Here is a 21,958-nt window from a genome sequence, read left to right as displayed (position 1 = left end):
CTGGCGGTCGTGGATCCCGTCCTACGCCCTGCTGGTAGCTAGGGCCATGGCACGACCCCCGGTGGCACCAGGGGGAGCTTTCAGTTGTATTTGCATCAACAGGCTCCTTCCTTGGGGTGTTAACCTGATATGACCCCCGGCTGAGCGGGGTGGAGTCACGCTTGCTAGGGAGTCCAATGCCTAAGCCAATACCTCTCACTTGCTCTAACCAATAAAGTTGTGGCCTTATTCTACCCATTAACTCAAATACCATGTTTCACTGTGTCTTTATTTCTCGTGGGGGGGGGGCGGGTTCTCAAACTGCAAATAAGCAGCTATCTTAATTTTTAAAGACATCTGAAAGCAGCCCTGTATAGGGAAGCTTTTAATATTTAATGCTGTATTGTTTTGATATTCGATTGGGAGCTGCCCAGAGTGGCTGGGGAGACTCAGCCAGATGGGCGGGGTATAAATAAATAAATAAATAAATAATAATTATAGCACATCTTTCGCCATTTTGTATTGATTTGCACATACCGGTATTTTATTTAGCATTGTTTTACAACTGTATTCCCCCACCACACACACACACACACACACACACACACACACACACAGAGAGAGAGAGAGAGAGAGGTCTGTATGATAATTATGCAAATGACAGAATACACCTGCCCATTGTTGGGTCTTTCAAAGGGATTTGCATACTTCTAACTCTAGGGCTCATTTCCCTGCATAAACTGTTCATTGAACATTGGGAAGTTTGGTCGAGGAAGCCAGAGCCTGAAAGGGGCAATGACTTGGGACTGTTTTCAGCTGATGCAGCAAGAGACCCTTCCAGTGGTGAGTGACTGTGGTCTTAGGAACCGTAAAGGAGGGGAGAAGAGCTGTTCAAGGCATACCTACAGCGGCCTTTAAAACAACAACAACAACAACAAACTGGCAACCCTGTAATTATTTGCCTGGTTTGATTTTGTTGTTCTACTGGGTGGCTGCTTCAGCAGACAAAAAGCTGGGATGGGGAAGGTCTGTGGCTTATTTTTTTATTTTATTATATTCATATCCTCTTCCTATCTTGCCAGGCCTTTTGCCAACCCCAAGGTCACCCAGTGAGCTTCATGGCCGAGTGGGGACTTGAGGCCTGGCCTCCCAGGTCCTCGTCTGACAGACATTCTACACCACTAGTTGCTATGAAGTTCACTTGGGTGACCTTGGGCCAGTTGCTGTCTCTCAGCCTATCCTACCTCACAGGGTTGCTGTGAGGATAAAACTGGGCAAAGAGAGAGAGAACACTGTACAACTACCTTGAGCCTTTTGGAGGAAAGGTGGGAGGCTGCAGCAGGCGCTGTAACTCTCCAACACCTTGACTTTACCCCCCAATGCATCCTCTTCCATTGTCTCTCAAGACAGACAAGTGCCAGCAACAACCTATGTTCTGGGGCTTGGATGTTTCTTGCATGAGAGTTGGTGTGGTGGCTAGACCAGGGGTAGGCCACATTCATACCACACATTTAAAGCACTCTGATAACAGGTTATGGCTTTGCCCAAAGAATCCTGGGAACTGTCGTTTGCTCTGGGTGCTGAGAGTTGTTGGGAGACCCTCGTTCCCCTCCCAGAGCTACAATTCCCAGAGTTCCCTGAGAAAAGGGATCAATTATTATACCACTCTTGAGAGCTGTAGATTCACGAGAGGTCTCCTAACAGCTCTTAAATTCCTGCAAACTATAGTTGCCAGACGTCCCCATTTCTCGGGGACAGTCCCCGGATTTACTAATCTGTCCCCAGACAAAATCCATCGGAATGTCCCCAGATTTCATTTAATGTCCCTGGATTTATATTTTAAGTGTTGTAGATTTATTAGAAGGGAATGAATGTTGCCTGATTGGTTCAACAGCACAAGACACATCATATGGGGACTTCCAGCAAGGCTAAATGGCGGGGCGCCACCACAGCTGGCAGCTCCTGAAGCCAGCCAGAGCCAATTGTACTACTAGGTTGGCTTCGGGCTGCTGAGAGTGCCGCTGCTGCCACCATTGCCAAGAGGGAACCAGGGACACCTGGCGTGTCAACTGGGGGAAAAGCTGACCACCACCCCCATGACCCAAATCAAGCAGGGAGTGAGAGTGCCCGGCCACTTGGCCCCGGAGCTGATGCAGAAAGGAGGAGGAGAGGAGAAGGAGAAGGAAGAGAGAGAAAGAGGGAGGAGAAAAAAGAGGGGAGGCCCGACCTTGCTGCGCAGCTGCCACTGCTGCTGCTGAGGAGGAGAGGTAGGAGAGCACCCGGAGGGCAAGGACATGTGGCCGAGCCCAGGCCTGACCTGAGCCTATTCCACGGCAGCTAGTGCTCCAAGAGAGCAGGCCGGGGCCCAGAGGAAGGCCGCGTGACAGAGGAGACCACAGAAGATATTTCTTCTTGTTTTTTATTTTTAAATAATTTTTTAAAATAACTTTGTTTTCTCTTTTCCAAAAAAAAAGTGTCTCTGGGTTCTTTGGAAAGAATCTGGTAACCTTACTGTAAACTAAAACCATTGACTGTCCACAGTGGTATCATGGTGCTTTTTATGGTATGAATGTGGCCATGTGATGAAGGTCCAAATCCCTTCATCCCCAAACTTCGGCCCTCCAGATGTTTTGGACTACAATTCCCATCATCCCTGACCACTGGTCCTCTTAGCTAGGGATCATGGGAGTTGTAGGCCAAAACATCTGGAGGGCCGCAGTTTGGGGGTGCCTGAAATAGAGGATTGTCCTCTCTGTAAAAGTTGGTCATGTGGCTCATGTAATGAAGGCCTCAGGTGTTGCAGCTGGAGCACATGGCCCAAGTGGAGCAGGGCAGCCTGTCCGAACTCCTCCACCTTAATTGGAGGCCAAGCGAGAAGCTTCAGACTATCCTGTGGTGCAGGCCGCCTGGCCTACCGCCCCTTCACCTCTCTTTGACTCAAGAGGCCCGTAACGGAATGGGTGGCGACAGTGGCCTGATCTGCCTCACAAAACCAGAGTCAGGTTTCCTGTCGCAACCGAGACACAGCCAATGAATGGGCTTTTTTTTCCTTCTCTCTCTCTCTCTCTCTCTCTCTCTCTCTCTCTCTCTCTCTCTCTCTCTCTCTCTTCTCTGTGGTGTTTATGTTTCTCTCTCTCTGTGTGTGTGTCTGAACTCTTGCAACACAGACAGGCCAGCAGCCAAACACAGCTGCACAGTGCTTTAGCGATAAGGCCTCACGAGGGTGTGAGGAGGAAGCTCAGGAGGGAGGAGGGCCCTGCTCCCATCTCTTGCTCTTCTCTCTCTCTCTCTCTCTGACACACACGCACATGCACGCACACACACAGAGGGGGGGGGCAAGGCCACATCAGCTTTGCACAAGTGGTTGCACTCTCAACCCTGCTGACAAGGCTTCCAAAAAAATGCCACATGGCTAAAGCTGGCTCCTTGGGACTGTCCCGGCTCCTTCAGAGGAGGGAAGCAAGTTCTCTGCTGGTGCAGCTCCGAAGAAGGCCCAATGCTTGGTAATGCTCTGTGTCTGTCTGTGGTGGGGCTGGGTTGGATGGGTGGAGAGGAGAGTCCAGCATTTTATTTTATTTTTGATGGGGACAGTACAGGGTTGTAAAGCTGCCGGCTGCTCCAGAAGGAAGGAAACAACCTTGTGTGTCACTGTGGCTTTTAAGAGTATCTCAGTCTGCAGAAGCAGCAACAACTTGTCTTTTCAGTGTTGGGGGTGGGGGATTATAATCACCAGGTAGTGGTCTTCAGATCAAGTTGCAGAGGAACAAAAGTCTTGTGTATAAAGTGCCGTTTGCAACCATGCAGAGAAATCAATGCTCTGAGCATACTTCTATGCTGTGAGTAACTGGCTGGCATGGAGTTGGCTTAAACTTTAAGAGAATTAAGTTTTTACTGGTACAGAGCTGAAAAGGGTGGCAGTGAAATGGCCCTTGCTGAATTTCTGCAACTGAAAAATGCTTTCAACTGTTAGGGGTTGTATGAGGCTGCTTTGGGTTGATATCATCTTTTTCTTCTGTAACGGCCAGAGAAAGTGTGAGGGATGTGGGACTGGGTTTGCCCAGCTGACCAGAAAGAAACAGACCTGGCCTGCATTTCACAAGTCACTTGATCTGTCTGCTAGCAAAGCCTTTCAAAACAGCTTTGCCACCTGCTAATGTATGCCAGTTGAGGTGCAGCTAAAGGCAGATGAGCAAGGTTAGCTTAAAAGCTGGCAACTCTAAGGCTGCCATTAGTTTTTTTCCGAGTTGGGCTCCTGCACTTTAGTCATATGAAAAGCAGGGAAGGTCTAAGTGAAGCTTTTTCCTGGTGTGGGAAGTGCATTTGGGCTGACTTTCCCTTGCATGTACTGTACTGTGCCTGGGAGTGATCTTGTGGCTTATCAGGACATCTTTCCTTGGAAGAAGTTTGCAACTTCAATGGCAAGTCATGAATCTCTGGAAATGAGTTCTCTAGCATGTTGCGCAGCGCTCAAACGTAAGAAGATGCACTTCCTGCTTTGGAACTTCAAGGGAAATGCACATGTCAAAACAGATTATTGAAAATTCTCCGGCAGTGCACACAGCATGACCACGTTGGCGATGAATTGGTCACCCATCTGACGAACCGTTTCTCCAATTAGAGGGCTTCCAGCTAGTGTTGCCACCTTTCTGCCTATTCCTATGCCTTTAACAGCTGCCTGCAATGCGATAAATTGAGCAACTGAAGTTTCCCCCATTGCTTCAGCTCCATGCTAGGAAAAGCTTCAGTTGCTCAATTTGTGCCTACAAAGCAGGAGTGGGGCCTCCAGACCTCTCTATGTGGCCCTCAAAACTATTCCAAGACCACACACCCTCTCCCTAGGCAATGCTTCACATTGACCCTGCTTCACACCTTGCCTGGGTGGCCAGTACCCTTAAACTCTGATAATGCCTCTTGCTTGTCCAGGATGGAAGATAGAGGTGTGTGTGTGTGTGTGTGTGTGTGTGTGTGTGTGTGAGAGAGAGAGAGAGAGAGAGAGAGAGAGAGAGAGAGAATTAGCTGACAGTACAAAGGTAAAATCCATTGCTCCACCCACCTTTGCTCCTGGCCCTGCCTACCAACTGGTATGTGGCCCTCTGAAGGTTGTTTAGAGGGAATGTGGCCCTTGGGCTGAAAAGGTTCCCCTGCGGTTGCTGCAGTTAAAAGCACACCAGTAAAACAAGTTGGTAGCCTTACTTCCAGAGTTTGTGTGTGTCAGATGAGGTGACTCAACACATCCGACATCCACAAACCATATGAAGACTGCTGGTCGCTGTTTGCCCAGATATCAGTGGAGAACATGGTGGTGAGATAATGTTCTGCAAAGCATTCCCTGACTAGTGTGGTTGCAAGTAGATTGCAAAGACCAGATGTTTCCACATCCTGAAAAATGCTTGTGATCCTCCTTACATGTGGAAATTCTGAAGCATTCTGCCCTACTAGTCCCAGGAAACACTAACCAGGAGCCTGCAAATACTTTTGCTCCCTTCCTGTTGCCAGCCTTGCTGGAGATTTACAGCAGCAGGCAGGGGGGTGAGCACCTTCCATCAGTAGGGGCGTGAAGTGTTTCTGCTCAAGTATGAGGCCCAACAAGTTTTGCCTGCTCTTCCTGGGTCCTTGGAATGCCAGTGTTCAAAAGCAGCTACTTGAGAGCTGCTAAACCAATTTCCTGAGCTGTTTGTTTCATCCCCCTCAATCCCCACACTGATGGCTTAGGGCAGGCATGTCAAACCTGCGGCCCTCCAGATGTTTTGGACTACAATTCCCATCTTCCCCAACCACTGGTCCTGCTAGCTAGGGATCATGGGAGTTGTAGGCCAAAACATCTGGAGGGCCGCAGGTTTGACATGCCTGGCTTAGGGTGATGGTGGATACCAATAAAATTAAAACTGTAAAGCTTCAGTTACAGGGATTAAGCCCCCCCCCTCCTCTCATGCCATTCAGACTGTTGGTCTATCTAGCTCAGTACTGTACTGTCAATGCTGACTGGCAGCAGCTCTCCAGGTTTTCAGACACAGGATCCTTCCCCGCTTTGCCTGGAGATGCCAGGGATTGAACCTGGGACCTTCTGTGTGCGAAGCAGACGCTCTACCACTGAGCTATGGTCTTTCCCTTTAAACTTAGGAAGCTGCCTTTTATAGAGTCAAACTATTGGTCCATCTAGCTCAGGGCTGCATGCCCTGACTGGAAGTGACTTTCAAGGGTTCTGGCACAAGGAGTATACCTCTGAGCTAAGTCCCTTGAAGGGCATACAGAGGAGACCTGTTGAATCAGACCAATAGCCCATCTACTCCAGAATTCTGTTCTCACAGTGGCCAACTATGCCCCATGGGAAGACTGCAAGCAGGTCCCAAGCGCAAGAGCCCTGCAGTTTTCAGCCACTGGCATTCAGAAACACACTGCCTTCGACAATGGAGGCAGAACATAGCCACCATGGCTAGTAGCCATAGATGGCCTTCTCCTCCACGAATCCTCTTTTAAAGTGATCCAAGCTGAAGGTCACCACCAGGGGCAGAGGAAGGGTATGTGTGGTAGGGGTGGGCTGCCCGGGTGTCACCACTGAGGGGGGTGACAAAATGCCAGGAGGCACTCACCGCGGGGCCCCAAACGGTCCGCCTGCTGCCTCCCTAACCCAGCTGTAGGGTGGCTGATCGGCTTGCTCTACCGCTGGTCATCACTGCCCTCCTGTGGGAGGTAGTTCCATAGTTTAATTGCGCTGTATAAAGAAGTTCTTCCTTTTGCACGTCTTAAATCCTCCAATGTTCAAGCTCATCGGGTGTCCATGACTTCTAGGATTATGAGAAAGGGAGGAGCACTTCTATCTATCCACTTTCTCTGTGCCATGCATAATTTTAAACATTTCTATAATAATGTCACCTCTGAGTGCCCCATTTTTTCCTAAGCGAAGAAAGCCCCAATTGCTGAAACCTTTCCTCACTGGGGTTGTCTGTCCCAGAGAGCTTGGGTAAGTTTCAGAGCAAAACCCTTGAATATCTGAGCTTGGGATACTGAGAAAAAATTGCTGTGCATCTGTTGCTAAACCATATGAAATGGTGGGCCAGCCAGATGCTTCTGGGAAGCTGACCTCTTGGGAAGCCAGACAAGGTCCAGGTCTAGCCAATTAGCCACCGTATGCTACCTTGAACATAAAAGATCCACTGTTAGCCCTTATTGCTAACAGTAACCGATAAGAGATCTTTCCTTGGTGAAGTGCATAGCAGCTGCTGTTCAAGGTGACACAGATAAAATAGGGGCTTATCCACACTTACCTTTTCGTCTGCTCTTTCCAGGCACAGATCTGTGCTTTAAAGCTCTGCAGCTGAGTTCTCTCTCTCTCTCTTGCCCCAGAAGTTTGCCCGCAAAGCTGAAGCGCAACAAACGGCGATTCAGGTTTTCCACAAATTCAGCTTTAAAGAGTGGGTTTTCATGGGGAAAGCTCCAGAGCAGAGGTAGAGCCCTCAGACATGGAGCTTTAAAGTGCGGACTATTCCTAGAAAAGTAAGTAGAGAGCCAGTGTGGTGTAGTGATTAAGAGCGGCAGACTCGTAATCTGAGGAACCGGGTTCGTGTCTCCGCTCCTCCACATGCAGCTGCTGGGTGACCTTGGGCTAGTCACACTTCTTTGAAGTCTCTCAGCCCCACTCACCTCGCAGAGTGTTTGTTGTGGGGGAGGAAGGGAAAGGAGAATGTTAGCCGCTTTGAGACTCCTTAGGGTACCGGTAGTAATAAAGCGGGATATCAAATCCAAACTCTTCTTCTAAGTCTGGGTAATCCCTAAGAACATAGAGGAAAAATAATTTAAAAACTATTAAACGTTAATAAAATTAAAAGTTTCTATCAACTACCTACCTACCTACCTACCCGATCTATTAAAAACATACAAGCAATCACAACAAAAAACAGTACAGCACCAGTCCTTTCATTAAAAGCACCCTGTTCCCAAAAGCCTGTTGGAAAAAGGTCTTCACCTGCTGGCAGAAGGACAATAACGAGGGAGCCAGCCTAACTTCTTTCAGGTCAGGAGGGAGTGCCAACATCTGGGAACAAGATCCCGAGTTCCTCCTGTTAAGTATAGGTTGCAAGGAGGAATAATTCCCTTTTGCTTTCTCTGGAACATGCCAACAGTCATTGGATGACCTAGGCTCAGTGGAAGCTGTTCCATTAGAGTGCATGAGATCATGTGCCCCCTTCCTGACTGCCATCTTATTGGCATCCCTTCCAGGGTGTGGTGGTAAGGCTGTCAGCTTCCTTCCCCTGAGTGCCAGTGTTTTCACTGAATGGGGAGAAGCCCCATTCAGTTCATATCTATTGGCAACCTTAACCTAATTCATGCTCTCATGGAACAATATGCAAAATGAAACGCAGCCCTCCTTCAAAATTTGCACTTCTCTGAATTTTGCAGTGCAATTTTCTGGCCAAGTAGTGTGTATAAGAATGCATATACTAGGGTAAGGTATGCATAGAAATGCATATATCAGTGAAAATAACATATGAAAGGCATTGTATTATGGGAAGTTGATTTGCAAAAATGTCTTCTCTTCTCATTTCATTTCATTTCTAGGGGTGCAAACTGATGTAGACAATGAGAGTCACATCAACACCATACATTTAAAGCAGTCTTATTCCACTTTAAGACACATGGCTTCCCACAAAGTGTCCTAGGAATTGCAGTTTGTTGAATGTCTCCTAACAACTTTCAGCACCCTTAACAGACTACAATTCTGATGACGGGGTGAATGGGGGTTCTACAGGGTCATGGGGATTGTAGACCCTTTCCTTTTTTGGAAGCAGGGTTCCTTTGTCAACATCCTACACACCAAGCTCCTGCAAACTGATTTGCGCTGACTTATGCCTTGATGCTGCAAAGTTCTGGTGTTAATTGGCTCTAAGCAGCTAATGAATGAGTCCACTATTTGCAGCACTAAATATTTTTTGCTCAGGCAGTTTTGCGCCAGAACGTCCATTGCAAGGGGCATTGCCAAGGATGTTCTGGGATACATGAGGTCTCTGCTTTCTTCTTCTTCCTCCCACCCACCTGCCCTGCTCCATTCTTCAGAGAAGTGCTTGAAACGGGTTTCATTTGAAGGCAAATTGCTGTTACTTTGGTAAGGGACCAGGCATTTTGAAACTGGGGGCTTTTCATTTCATTTCTGTGCATTTATGTCTCTATGCTGTAATTATTATTATTATTATTTTTAAATATGTATCCTGTGGGCTGCATTATTGAAACTTTTTATTATTATTATTATTAAAATAATTTTTATTGATTTTTTGACATATAACAACAAAACATACATCACCAACACACCAACCCCCAGCATTACCTAAAATAGAGAACAAGAAACACAAATAAAAACATTAACATATCTAAACATAATAATAAAAAACCAAAAACATACATATATAGATCAAAAACCATTCATCTTTTCTGACATTGTAGGTTGACCTCCTCAGCCCCCCTTACTGTGGTTCATCTTATACTCTCTTTGGCAATTTCATAATCATCACCTTAACATTGTTTCTTTCTATCTTAAACATGTTTATACCTTTTAAATTTTACACCAAAATTCTATAATTATCATTTTCATTATAGGTTACATATTTATCATCTATGACAACATAATACTCCTCTTTCCTTACATATTATATTTCTGCCTTAAACATACTTCTTCATTTAATTCACATTATAAAATTCTTAATCTGCTTTTACACTATACTAAACTAAAAATTCTCTTCCTTATACCCACACCTCTCTACTAAGAACTCCCCATCTCAGTCAGAACCATATTTCTATTATTAACCCTTCTAATCACAAGTCCCCTTTTACAGTCCTATTTCGATCCGGGTTACCCTATTACATAGCCAATTATAAACTATTTATCCCATTATTGAAACTTTTTAAAGCTGTTTTACTTTGCTCTGAAAAAAAAGAAGAAACCCATTTTCTAAGTGTGTGCTTGATTTGCTCTCTGTGAGCTGTAATTTACTCTGTGAAAAAAACAACCATTTGCTCTCTCTGTCTTCATCTTCTCCTTGCTGGATCTCAAAAGGACATAGGCCACATTCACACCATACATTTAAAGCAGCATCATACCACATTAAGCAGTGATGGCTTCCCACTAAGAATTGTGGGAGCTGTGGTTTGTTTGGGTTTTTTTTAAAAAAAGGTGCTAAGATTTGTTAGAAGACCCTAATTCCCCTCAGAGACTTACGATTCCCAGAGTTCCCTGTGAAAAGGGATTGAACATAGAACCACTCTGTGAACTGTAGCTCCGTGAGGGGATTAGGGGGTCTTCTAACATCAGTCTTAACATACTGTACTACATTTCCCAGAATTCTTCAGGGAAGCCATAACTGTTTAAAGAGGTATCATAGTTTATTAAATATATGGTAAGAATGTGACCGGGATGCAGGTGGCGCTGTGGGTTAAACCCCTGAGCCTAGGGCTTGCTGATCAGAAGGTTGGCGGTTCGAATCTCCGCGATGGGGTGAGCTCCCGTTGCTTGGTCCCAGCTCCTGCCAACCTAGCAGTGCGAAAGCATGTCAAAGTGCAAGTAGATAAATAGGTACCGCTCTGGCGGGAAGGTAAACGGCGTTTCCGTGTGCTGCCAGCGGCTTAGTCATGCTAGCACAGGCTTCCCCAAACTGCGGCCCTCCAGATGTTTTGGCCTACAACTCCCATGATCCCTAGCTAACAGGACCAGTGGTCAGGGATGATGGGAATTGTAGTCCAAAACATCCGGAGGGCCGAAGTTTGGGGATGCCTGGGCTAGCACGTCAAAATGCAAGTAGATAAATAGGAACCGCTACAGCGGGAAGGTAAACGGCGTTTCCATGTGCTGCTCTGGTTTGCCAGAAGCGGCTTTGTCATGCTGGCCACATGACCTGGAAGCTGTACACTGGCTCCCTCGGCCAATAACGCAAGATGAGTGCCGCAACCCCAGAGTCGGTCACGACTGGACCTAATGGTCAGGGGTCCCTTTACCTTTACCTTTAAGAATGTGACTACGCTGTCATCCTCAGCAGAACAAAGAGACCTGAAAGCTCATTTTTATTGTATAATCTTAGAAGGAGTGGTGATGTGACCATAGCTGCCAAGTTATCCCTTTTTTAAAGGGATTTTCCCTTATGCTGAATAGGCTTCCTCGCGAGAAAAGGGAAAACTTGGCAGCTATGGATGTGACTGTCATGAAGGGACCCTTTGCTTCTGAATTTGCCACCAGGCAACTGCTGTTAAAGTGGTATAAGAGTGCTTTACAAGCATGGTGTGGATCCTACCTGAGAGAAATCAGAGCTGACAGGTTCACCCACATCTTCGCTCATGTAAAACTCCGCCGGATGGGGACAAAACTAGATTTAGATGCCTGTCATTGGCTCCCTGACTTCTGCCATTGGGCAGCAGCCACCACAGCCTGGGCTTTCTAGTAATCTGAGAGAGAACTGGTTTATTTCCTGTTTGCCGCTGGCTGGAACTCCTCCTCTTGGCTGCCATGACGGACCAAACGTACAGAAAGTGCATCGTTGATTCTGTAGCGTCTGACTCATGGTTTGGGTTTATGTGGTAAGAACAGAGCCCTTGCTGGCTTCCTCAAAATATAACTACCAAAAACACTAGAAGCCCCTTTAGTTCCTTCCTGTGCAGTGTGTAGCAGGAAGAAAAAGATTAAAGGGGGTTAAACTTTAAGAACAGAGGAAGAACTCTGTAGCACTGAACTGAAAGGTCCATTGAGTAAAAGTATCCTGTTTCCTCAAACCAGGCATGGTAAGAGATATGGTCCCCGGTTGTTATTACCCGGGTCCCCTCCCAGCATCCTTCGTATTGTACATTTATAATGATTTGTGCTCATGTTGTTATCAGCTACCCCGCTTTTGATCCTGTCTGAGCCTGCAAAAGTTTTGGGGCAGACATCCTGCTTCGTTTCCTGCATGTTCCATAACTTTCTGCTGAAATTCTGTAACTTTTCATACCACAATTGTTCTGGTTTAATTTTATAAGCGTCCTGCTTCTGTTCCCCCTGTAGAACAAGAGTGCCCACCCCTCCTGGTAGCAATAATGTGGCACCATTTAGGGGGCATATCACAGAACGTGAAATGAAACAGAATGATGACCCGTCCAGTATAAACCCTCTACCAATACACTGTTGTTGTTTCACATTGCAGTGCATTGCTAAAGTCTGGAACTCCCTCCCAAAGGAGGCACTGGTAGCCACTAACTTGGAAGGCTTTAAGAGAGGCAAAATCATGGAGCACCAGACTATCAGTTGCTATTAGTCATGATGGCTATGTTCTGCCTCCATAACCAGAAGTCGTAATGCTTCTAAATACCAGTTGTTTGAAGCCGCAGGAGGGGAGAGTGTTGCACTTAGGTCCTGCTTGCAGGATTCCCATTGTGTCATGAACTGGCTGGATGCAAATGAGAGGTGGGGGGCATCAGCAAGGGGTACCCCCCAGGGGAAGAAGGCTCAGAGCCAGGGGGTTGATGGTGGGATGGTGATGTGTGGTCAGAAGGAGAAGAGGGACAGAGAGCATTCCAGGCTCAGAGGCAGAAGAGGAGGGGGGGGGATGGACAAGAGGCAGCGATGAGGAAGGCCATTGAAGAATCCAGGGAGTCTCCCCCTCCTGCTGCAAGCAGCTCCCCCAAACCGACCCGGTCTCCCAGAACACGCAGAGAGATTGGTTGTGCTCAGAGGCAGTCTCTGCCCTGGAGAGGATGGAACTTAGGCAGCTGTGGGAAGGCAGGGACCTTCAGTCCTGACAGCTGCCTCATTGGGGCAACACATACGGGGAAGAGTTGGTAGGATTACTGGCCTGCACTGTTTTGGTTGCTTTGAATAAAGAGTTAACTTTACTGAGACCATCTGACCTACGCTTAACTCTGGTTCCTGATACACTGGGACATCTGGTTGGCCAACATGAGAATGGAATGATGATGATGATGATTATCTTAATGTTTTTATACAGCTCTGCTTATGTTCTTATGCTTCAAGCCAGGTGTGGGGAACCCTTGGCCCTCCAAATGTTGCTGAACTACAACTCCCACCATTGTTTGCTACTGGCCATGTTTGATGGGACTTAAGAGAGTTGTAGTTCAACAACATCTGGTGGGCCAAAAGTTCCCCACTCCTGGAATGAGTTATATTCAGAGTAAACCCTTTGTCCATTAGCTTCAATGCGGCCTGTAATGAGTTTGTACAAAAGATCCCAGGTTCAGTTCCTGAAATTTTCAGTTAACAGGAAAGAGACCCCTTGTCTTAAAATTCTGGAGAGCCATTCCCATTCACCGTAGACAATGCTGAGCTAGGTAGAGCGATGGTCTGACTTGGCAAAGGCAGCTTTCTATGTTACCTATATATAAGGCTGGCCCACCTGCTTGCCTTCTTTCTTATAACCAATCAGGTGGTGGTGCTGCCTGTCATTGGCTCTTTCTCCACCTAATGTTCATCTCCCTGCCTCCTGCCCTACAGCGGAGGCTGGTCTATTAGGGTGAATGGGTAACTGCCCCACCAACCTCAGTCAGCATTCACTCGGCAGCCTTCTTACAGCCAGTCCAGAGGGTTGGTCCTGCCTGTCACCTTCCTCTTCCTTATTGTCATCATTGCCCTTGTAGAACTCAGCAGGGAGGAGGAGGATGGGGCCTAAGATAAAGTGGCTTGGCTCTGCCTGTCATTGGCTGTGCCTCCACCTATCATGGGATCTGGCTCCACCTACTGTTGCCCCCCCTTCCTCCTGCCCTTCCAGCCCCTATGTGTACCAGCCACCACTGCTATTTCCTCGGGAGATTGCAAGTGGCTGGAAATGGCAGGGAAGCAGAGCTCAGGTGAACGTTAAGAGAACTGTCCTGACGGTAAGAGCTGTTTGACGATAGAACAGCCTCCCTCAGGAGGTGGTGGTTTCCTCTTTGCTGTAGGTGTTTGAAACAGCTTCTTGGGTGCCTCACCTGTCAGGGATCCTACAGTCGCCTCCTGCATTTCAGATCTTGTACCTAGTAGCTGGTTGGATTGGGTGATTTCTAAGGTGCCTTCCACCAACTCGGTGACTTGCTGGTCTCTAGAAGTTAATTACTGAGATTGGAAAATGGATGCCTCTCCTTTGCTGCATGCTTGATCTAGGCAGCGCCCATCCTGCTGTTTTGCATCCTGCTGTCACTGCTGGGTCAAATGTATTTTTCTAGTAGAAGTTTAACCCAAAGAACAATTGGCCTCTTGGCACTGAAATCCGTGCTGATGAGTGAATGAATGCGGCCTGGTGGTGGGATGGGCCTGCCTGCTACCCTCCTGATAGCTTCTCCCTGGGTCTGGCAGAGCTTCTCCCTATTGTCTATAGAGGCTTGTTTTCATATTCCCATCCTGCTTCTCAAGTTCAAAAGTGCCAATGGAATTTATAACATTCCACAATCCAAACTGTCCATTATATATATGCACACAGTTCTAAAACTAGGAATGAAGGCTGGGTTGTGCATACTCGGGAAATTCGTCCATCTAACTAGTTTATTCTAATTATCATTCGTACTATTTTTTCCCCACCCACTCCACAAAGTCTTCTTCGAGGAACAGCTTTGCATTTAACATGCAGGATTTCTTTACTCCCCCCCCCAATAAAATTGCAGGATTTCGACTGCATATATAGTTGAAATTGCACAAGTTAAATGTGCATAAGACGCAATCCTTACTGCTTATATCCATAGCTGTCTTTATTTACTCTACTGGATCTAATAAAGAGAAAGAAGTGGGGGAGATAAATAAATAACACTTTGGGGACAAACTGAACCTAATAACTTTGGGGATGAGTGGCATTTTGAATAGGTGGTGGGTTTCTGACTGAGCCAGCCAGGGGTGTACCCAGGATCAAAACTAGGGGGGCAAGCGATGGTCGTTCAGGTTGTGACATTTCAGCACGGAAAAGGTGAATGAAACCAAAATTTTAAGAAAATTATATATCATTATAGCAGTGCTTTGTTACAGTAGTTATTACAATTATTTGCTTGAAAAAATTTAATTTTTATTCTAGTTACATGTCTTATACTAATATCATTTTTCTTGGGTTCGAAGAAAATTTGTTCAAAACTTTCGTTTCAATCCAGTCCTGATTTTCCTTGAAGAAATTCTGATGGACGCTCATCAAACACAACCCAGTCAGTCTGTCCTCTCCCATTATACTTCTGAGCCAGGTCTTTACCCTTTAAAATTTAATTTTCTACAGAAATTACTTAACTTACCTTTTTGGAACCAGTTTCTTATATCCATTTAGGCAGCCTCGATGTCTTCTAAATGTAAATAAGAAGGTAAACTAATAGCGGGCGGCTCAGTTTAGTGACGTGGAACTCACCCCTCTAGAAGATTCCCTCTTCTCACTACTAGAGCCCGCTAGAAACCTCTCCCTCCCTTGAATCCCAATGGCTGGCTGACATAGATTCCTCTACCAGTCAGTAGGTGCCTCTTGATACTTCTCCGATTTTTACACCATTTCAGTGTGGTAAACAACTGATTATTCACCATCGCCCTACCTAATTTTGTTTTGTTTCATCACTTTATAACCATTTAATATATATTTTTTGCTTCGGGGGGGGGCAGCTGCCCCCCTGCCCCTCGCTGAGTACGCCCATGGAGGCAGCTGATCCTGGCCTAGCTGGATGAAGTTGCCCATCCCAGGTCAGCCAACTGAGCTGAGACCAGGATAAGTCTCGAAAAAGGGGTGTTCTACGGGTGTGATGGGGTGTGTTGTAGGTTGGTGCAGGAGGAGACATAGCCCTGTTCCAAACATGTTCAGATTGGTCATGTGACCTGGTAACCCAGTGGGAGTTCCCTGGTACAAAGGGGTGTAAGTCAAAGTGTATTTTAAAGACGTTCCCTCCACCCCTGGAGGGTTCAGGTGTCACCAGCCCTGCTTCTTAATGGAGTTTTGAATCAGGGTTAGATACACTGGCATGATTTACCCCAGCATAGATTAAGTTGGCTTCCTTTAGTTTGGATTGCTCTACAAGGTAAAGGTAAAGGGACCCCAGTTGCGGTTGACTCTGGGGTTGTGGCGCTCATCTCGCTTTCCTGGCCGAGGGAGCTGGCGTACAGCTTCCGGGTCAGGTGGCCAGCATGACTAAGCCGCTTCTGGTGAACCAGTGCAGTGCAGTGCACGGAAACACCGTTTACCTTCCCCCTGGAGCGGTCCCTATTTATCTACTTGCACTTTGACATGCTTTCGAACGGCTAGGTTGGCAGGAGCTAGAACTGAACAATAGGAGCTCACCCTGTCGCAGGGATTCAAACTGCCGACCTTCTGATCGGCAAGCCCTAGGCTCTGTGGATTAACCCACAGTGCCACCCACAATTGCGCTACCCATCAACAAATCAATGGTTATTGAAGTGATTCATCACTGAACTTCATGAAGTTGAAATAAAATAAAAAAATTCCTTCCAGTAGCACCTTAGAGACCAACTCGGCTACCTATCTGTAAGTACTTCATGAAGTTGTTAAAATTAATGGCATTGTTATTTTCTAACTGAAGAAGTGTGCATGCACATGAAAGCTTATACTGAGAACAAACTTAGTTGGTCTCTAAGGTGCTACTGGACAATATATATATATATATATATATATATATATATATATATATATATATATATATACACACACACACACACACATATACATATACATACACACATACATTGTTATTTGTTAGTCATTTAAAAACAGTGAGTTGGGCCATCTACTGAATGTCCTTTATCTTCCTGTCTGCTACATGTTATTGCTTCAGAGTCAGGCTGAATATGAAAGGTTTTGTGGTTCAGCGGATCCATGCTTTTACATTGCAATATTATTATTATTTTAAAATTAATGAATCCTATATTGCAGTCTGCTGTTAAAAGCCGACAGGAGTATGTGTTTTGAAAGGCAGTAGCCTCTAGATGGCACTGCTGTCCAAGAAAAGGGGATTGCTTTTGACTTAAAAAAAAAACAAGCCCAAAAAACTTACATACTGGTTTATCTAGTCTGGTTTTGTGAAACAGATACTTACGTGGGGAGTACGTACTTTTAAAAGGGGGTTAAGAGACACACAAAGTGTGGTGCTGATGGTAACGAACTCTTCTGTTGGTTATCTCTTCCATGCATTTTCTCAAATTCCTCTGGTAAACCAACAAGTCGTGCCCCTCCCCCACCTGAAGTAGACTGTCCCTGGACCTGGAGGTTCCAATTACTGTCACGCAGGGTCAGTGCCACACTCTTTTGGGGAAGGGGGCTTGGCACAATGCCACCTGGACCCACCCACAGGCAGGACACAGTGTTGCTTAAGAGGGCCACCACATGCCTTTTTCTTTGCCCACTAATGAAAAGAATTTGGGGCCCAGTGAATGATGGTGCAGCTGGATTGGGCTGGTTAGGAGCTCTTCCAAGCCCCTGGAGCCCTTGACTAGTGCCCAACTAGACCGACGGCTGGCACCAGGCCTGCCAGTATAGTTAACTTATATTTATATATGTAGAATTGTGTCTAAGTGTTGTTTTTAAATATGGAATTGTTTTTACTGGATTTATACGTGGAGCTGTTTTCTTGTCTTATTGCTGTATTTGTTTTATAATTGTACAGTGGTGCCTCGCTAGACGAATGCCCTGTAAGACGAATTTTTCGCTTAACGAAGAGATTTTTCGAGCGGAGGTTGCCTCGCTAGATGAATTCATTTTGTGAAAAATTCGTCTAGCGAATCGAAGTTTCCCATAGGAATGCATTGAAATTCAATTAATGCGTTCCTATGGGCAAAAAATAAATAAATGAAAAATCAATGCATTCCTATGGGATTTGCTAGACGAATTCTTCGCAAAACGAATTGACTCACAGAACGAATTAAATTTGTCTTGCGAGGCACCACTGTATATTCTAATGTTACAATGTGCCCTGGGACCTTATGGTACAGGTCGAGTAAGAAATCTAATAAAATAGATAAGATTTCTGCTGATAGGAGATTTCTCTTCTACAAATGTGTCCCACTCAGCTCCCTCTCCTCTCACAAGAACCCTGTGGCATTTTGATACGGGAAGTAAAACACTGTACCATGCTGCCTTTCCTGCTGTGTTCTTATGCTTCTTTTTCTTCTCCTGTAGAGAAGATAGGAAAGCGAGACCCACTGCAAGAGCTCACAATGGAGGGCCGGAAGCAGGCTTTGAAAAGCCCCCAGAAGCTCTCTCTGCTCTCGTCCCCAGTGCGGGCTGCCATTCGCCTGCGGAGGACAGCTCATGCCTTTAAGAAGAACTTCCTGCCTGTGGACTCCAAAGCGAAGCTTCTCCAGAGGCAGATCTCCTTGGGGAGGGCCAGGCTGGGCAGTGCCTCCGCCTCCCTCTTGAGCCAAGCGAGCTTTGAGAGTTCTCAGTACTTCACTTTTGATACCTCGGTGCAGGAGCCCTCAACAAGATCCAGCAAGCGGAAGAAGAGGTGCAAGAACCCCAGAGTATTGTACCCAGGAAACTCCAGGAAATACCTCCCTGCCGAGCACAAGAGCAAAGCCAAGAGGTGCCTCCTGTTGCTCGTCGGAATTGTCTGCTTCCAGATCCTGAATGCCATTGAGAATTTGGACGATAACCTCCTGAAATATGACCTGGATGGTCTGGAGAAGACAATGCACCGGGAGGTTTTTGGGCAGGCCTTAGCCATCGAGAGCATTGTGGCATTGCTCAAGGACTACCTGGCCACCCACATACACAACAAACCACTGGTCATCTCATTCAATGGCCCAAGCGGGGTTGGGAAGAGCCACGTCGGTTGGCTGCTAGCCAAACATTTCAGGTCAGTCATGGGGCAGAGCTCTGTGCTCCATTACTTCGCCATGTACCACTGCCCGGACAGCGCTTCCACATCAGCCTGCCAGCAAGATTTATCTAAGACGATCAGCGAGATGGTCACCCAAGCCGAAATTGAAGAGAAGATCCCCGTGTTTATCCTGGACGAGGTGGAGTTCATGACTACGGCCTTGCTGGAAACACTGGGTGGGTTCTTTCAGACAAACCAAACCAACGAGTTCCTCAATGCTGTGTACATCCTGATAAGCAACCTGGGGGGTAACGAGGTTGTCAATGTTCTCCTTCAGAATGCCTCTAGCGACCTACTCCTGCAGCCCCAGAGGAAGGTGGAGTTGCTGCAGGCTGCTCTCCGTCCTGTCCTTGACCAAGTCCACCCTCTTTGGATGTTGGCGGAGATCGTTCCCTTCGTCTTGCTGGAGAAGAGCCACATCTTGAGTTGCTTCTATGAGGAGATGATGAGCGAAGGCCTTTATCCCGATCCGAGCCACGTGGAGAGCTTAGCCAGCCAGCTCAACTATTACACTCAAGGGGGCCAACAGTATGCCATCACTGGTTGTAAGCAAGTTGTAGCCAAGGTGAATCTACTGTAAAGGAGAAGTGGGAACCTCTGACAAAAGTGCTGCCTCATTATGGAAGGGTGAACTGCAGGGGTCGAGAACTTTCAGCCCATGGGCCAAAAGCAGCCTTCCAGGCTCCATTATCCCTCACATGTACTGGGTTGACCAATGTCTAGACTTGTTTGCAAATGAATAGGGATGAGAGCAACACGGCTTTTGGTCGCCAGAATGTACAACTAGGAATCTAGGAAGCGAAGGACTTACACTTGAGCTTGCTTTTTTCCTCTTCCCTCCCATTTCTTTTTTTTAACCTTACGTGTCGTGTCTTTTTAGATTGTGAGCCTGACAGCAAAGGACTGCCTTAGTACTGATATTGTGAACTGCTCTGAGACCTCTTTCTTTCTTTCTTTCTTTCTTTCTTTCTTTCTTTCTTTCTTTCTTTCTTTCTTTCTTTCTTTCTTTCTTTCTTTCTCTAAAAGGTGGGGTGTGGATGCCATGTATAAATAAATATGTCTTTGGGGAGAGGGATGATTTTTCAACCACTTTAAACAGTCTTATCAAATGACACTCCCAGGACTTTTGGGGGGAAGCCATGACTGTTTAAAGTGATATGATACTGCTTGAAGTGTATAATGTGGATGGAGCCCGAGGCATTACTGGAGTTAAAGGAAAGGCATAACTCTCAGGGTGTTAATGTGAAGCAAGGCCAGTGAGAGGTGTGGCCAGGGGAGAGTTCTGAGGGCCAGGTAGAGAGGACATGAGGGCCACATTTGGTCCTCAGGCCCTGAGGTTCACCATCCCGGCTATAAATGCTTTTGAATCATGCTTTTTCCCTTGAAGGGGCACCAGCAAGTTTCCAGTCTTGAACTGGTGGCTCCCAAGGGTTGAAACAGAAGAAAGCCTCTTTGAGTGATGGTTAAAAGAGAAAATCTTACACAATTACGAGGAGAAACAAAGATTAGAATATAACTGCATTTAATCCTGATGGTTTTAAATAAAAGTTGCCTCCAGATGGAGGTTTCATATTGTAAACAGGTCATTCAGATATTGCGAATACCGTAAGTTGTCAGCATTTTTTTTTTTAAAGACTTACTGGATTTGCAGCCTCTAAATCTGGATTAAATGGGATGGCAGGATACAAGCTGGCATTTTGTTGCGGATGTTGTCATGTGGATGCTAGATAAAGCCAGAATGGATGAGGAGCACCGATCCTATCTGGAAGCCCCCAAGTTCTTTGCTGTTCCGTAACATTGTCAATTTATAAAGCAGCGACGTTTTCTCGAAAACACGGTCAAAAATTAAATTAAAAAGTTGGAAAAAATGTCAATCTAATCATATTATCAGTACTGTATTTATTTTGGTTTATTAGTATTCTTTGATAAAGAAGCAGCAAAAATGGGTTGTAGTCAAGGCTATTTGGAGCAGACACATTGAAATGCATGAATGTGACCCGTTAACACTTCTGCTTGTCCCAGCTCTTCCCCTGGGAAAACCCACTCTTTACCAAATTGACACCAAATTGGGAGGGCTGGCTAATACCTCAGAGGACAGGATCACACTTCAAAACGACCTTAACAGATTAGACAACTGGGCCAAAGCAAACAAGATGAATTTTAACAAAGAGAAATGTAAAGTACTACACTTGGGCAAAAAAATTGAAAGGCACAAATACAGGATGGGAGACACCTGGCTTGAGAGCAGTACATATGAAAAGGATCTAGGAGTCTTGGTAGACCACAAACTTGACATGAGCCAACAGTTTGATGCAGCAGCAAAAAAAGCCAATGCAATTCTGGGCTGCATCAATAGGAGTATAGCATCTAGATCAAGGGAAGTAATAGTACCGGTACCACTGTATTCTGCTCTGGTCAGACCTCACCTGGAGTACTGTGTCCAGTTCTGGGCACCACAGTTCAAGAATGATACTGACAAGCTGGAACGTGTCCAGAAGAGGGCAACCAAAATGATCAAAGGCCTGGAAACGATGCCTTATGAGGAACGGCTTAGGGAGCTGGGTATGTTTAGCCTGGAGAAGAGAAGGTTAAGGGGTGATATGATAGCCATGTTCAAATATATAAAAGAATGTCATATAGAGGAGGGAGAAAGGTTGTTTTCTGCTGCTCCAGAGAAGCGGACACGGAGCAATGGATTCAAACTACAAGAAATAAGATTCCACCTAAACATTAGGGAGAACTTCCTGACTGTAAGAGCTGTTTGGCAGTGGAATTTGCTACCAAGGAGTGTGGTGGAGTCTCCTTCTTTGGAGCTCTTTAAGCAGAGGCTTGACAGGCATATGTCAAGAATGCTTTGATTGTGTTTCCTGCTTGGCAGGGGGTTGGACTGGATGGCCCTTGTGGTCTCTTCCAACTCTATGATTCTATGATTTACCACTGAACCAGAGTAAATGTCAACTGGAAAACTGCTTGGACCCAACCTTTCTAGGTATGGGACAAGTGGGACGAGCCCTAAGGCAGTGTACACATTGCTGCTTACAGCAGATGACAAAACTGAGCTAGGAGTGATTCAACCCATGCCCGGTAAGCCTTGCCGACCCCTGGTCTTGCCTGTAGAATGTCCCAAGTTTAATCCCTGGCAACATCTCTAGGTAGGACGGGATCTTGTCTAAAACACTGCAGAGCCAGT

General features: G+C 46.2%; 1 protein-coding gene and 1 non-coding gene across 7 annotated transcripts; one reads left to right on the top strand and one right to left on the bottom strand.

The window, feature by feature from the left end:
* The first annotated feature begins 3,048 nt into the window (after positions 1-3,048).
* TOR4A (torsin family 4 member A) lies at positions 3,049-20,647 on the top strand. 6 transcript variants are annotated; one of them, XM_035112848.3, is made up of 2 exons: positions 3,049-3,482; positions 18,066-20,647. In XM_035112848.3, exons 1-2 carry the CDS (start codon positions 3,476-3,478, stop codon positions 19,346-19,348), a joined length of 1,290 nt encoding a protein of 429 aa, XP_034968739.2. In that variant the 5' UTR covers positions 3,049-3,475; the 3' UTR covers positions 19,349-20,647. The 6 variants fall into 6 exon arrangements, with proteins under 6 accessions (XP_034968739.2, XP_088520979.1, XP_088520978.1 ...); XM_088664853.1 differs by having other exon boundaries at positions 3,323-3,482; positions 18,071-20,647; XM_088664852.1 differs by lacking the exon at positions 3,049-3,482 and adding an exon at positions 9,036-9,079.
* TRNAA-CGC (transfer RNA alanine (anticodon CGC)) lies at positions 6,013-6,087 on the bottom strand. Its single transcript has one exon. It is a non-coding gene; the product is annotated as a tRNA-Ala (tRNA).
* Positions 20,648-21,958: the final 1,311 nt, after the last annotated feature.

Source organism: Zootoca vivipara, chromosome Z2 (genome assembly GCF_965207765.1).
Source record: "Zootoca vivipara chromosome Z2, rZooViv2.hap1.1, whole genome shotgun sequence".
NCBI classification, from domain to species: domain Eukaryota; kingdom Metazoa; phylum Chordata; class Lepidosauria; order Squamata; family Lacertidae; genus Zootoca; species Zootoca vivipara.
Note: the sequence above shows the minus strand (reverse complement) of the source record. Positions and strands in the feature narration are given on the sequence as shown.

What these genes read in the sequence shown, in the direction of transcription:
- TOR4A (XM_060270188.2), top strand. Translation starts at nt 13,603, where the DNA reads ATGGGGCCTAAGATAAAGTGGCTTGGCTCTGCCTGTCATTGGCTGTGC. An exon ending in TTAAGAGAACTGTCCTGACG is followed by an intron (nt 13,819 to 18,070) that starts GTAAGAGCTGTT and finishes CCTGTAGAGAAG; the next exon opens with ATAGGAAAGCGAGACCCACT.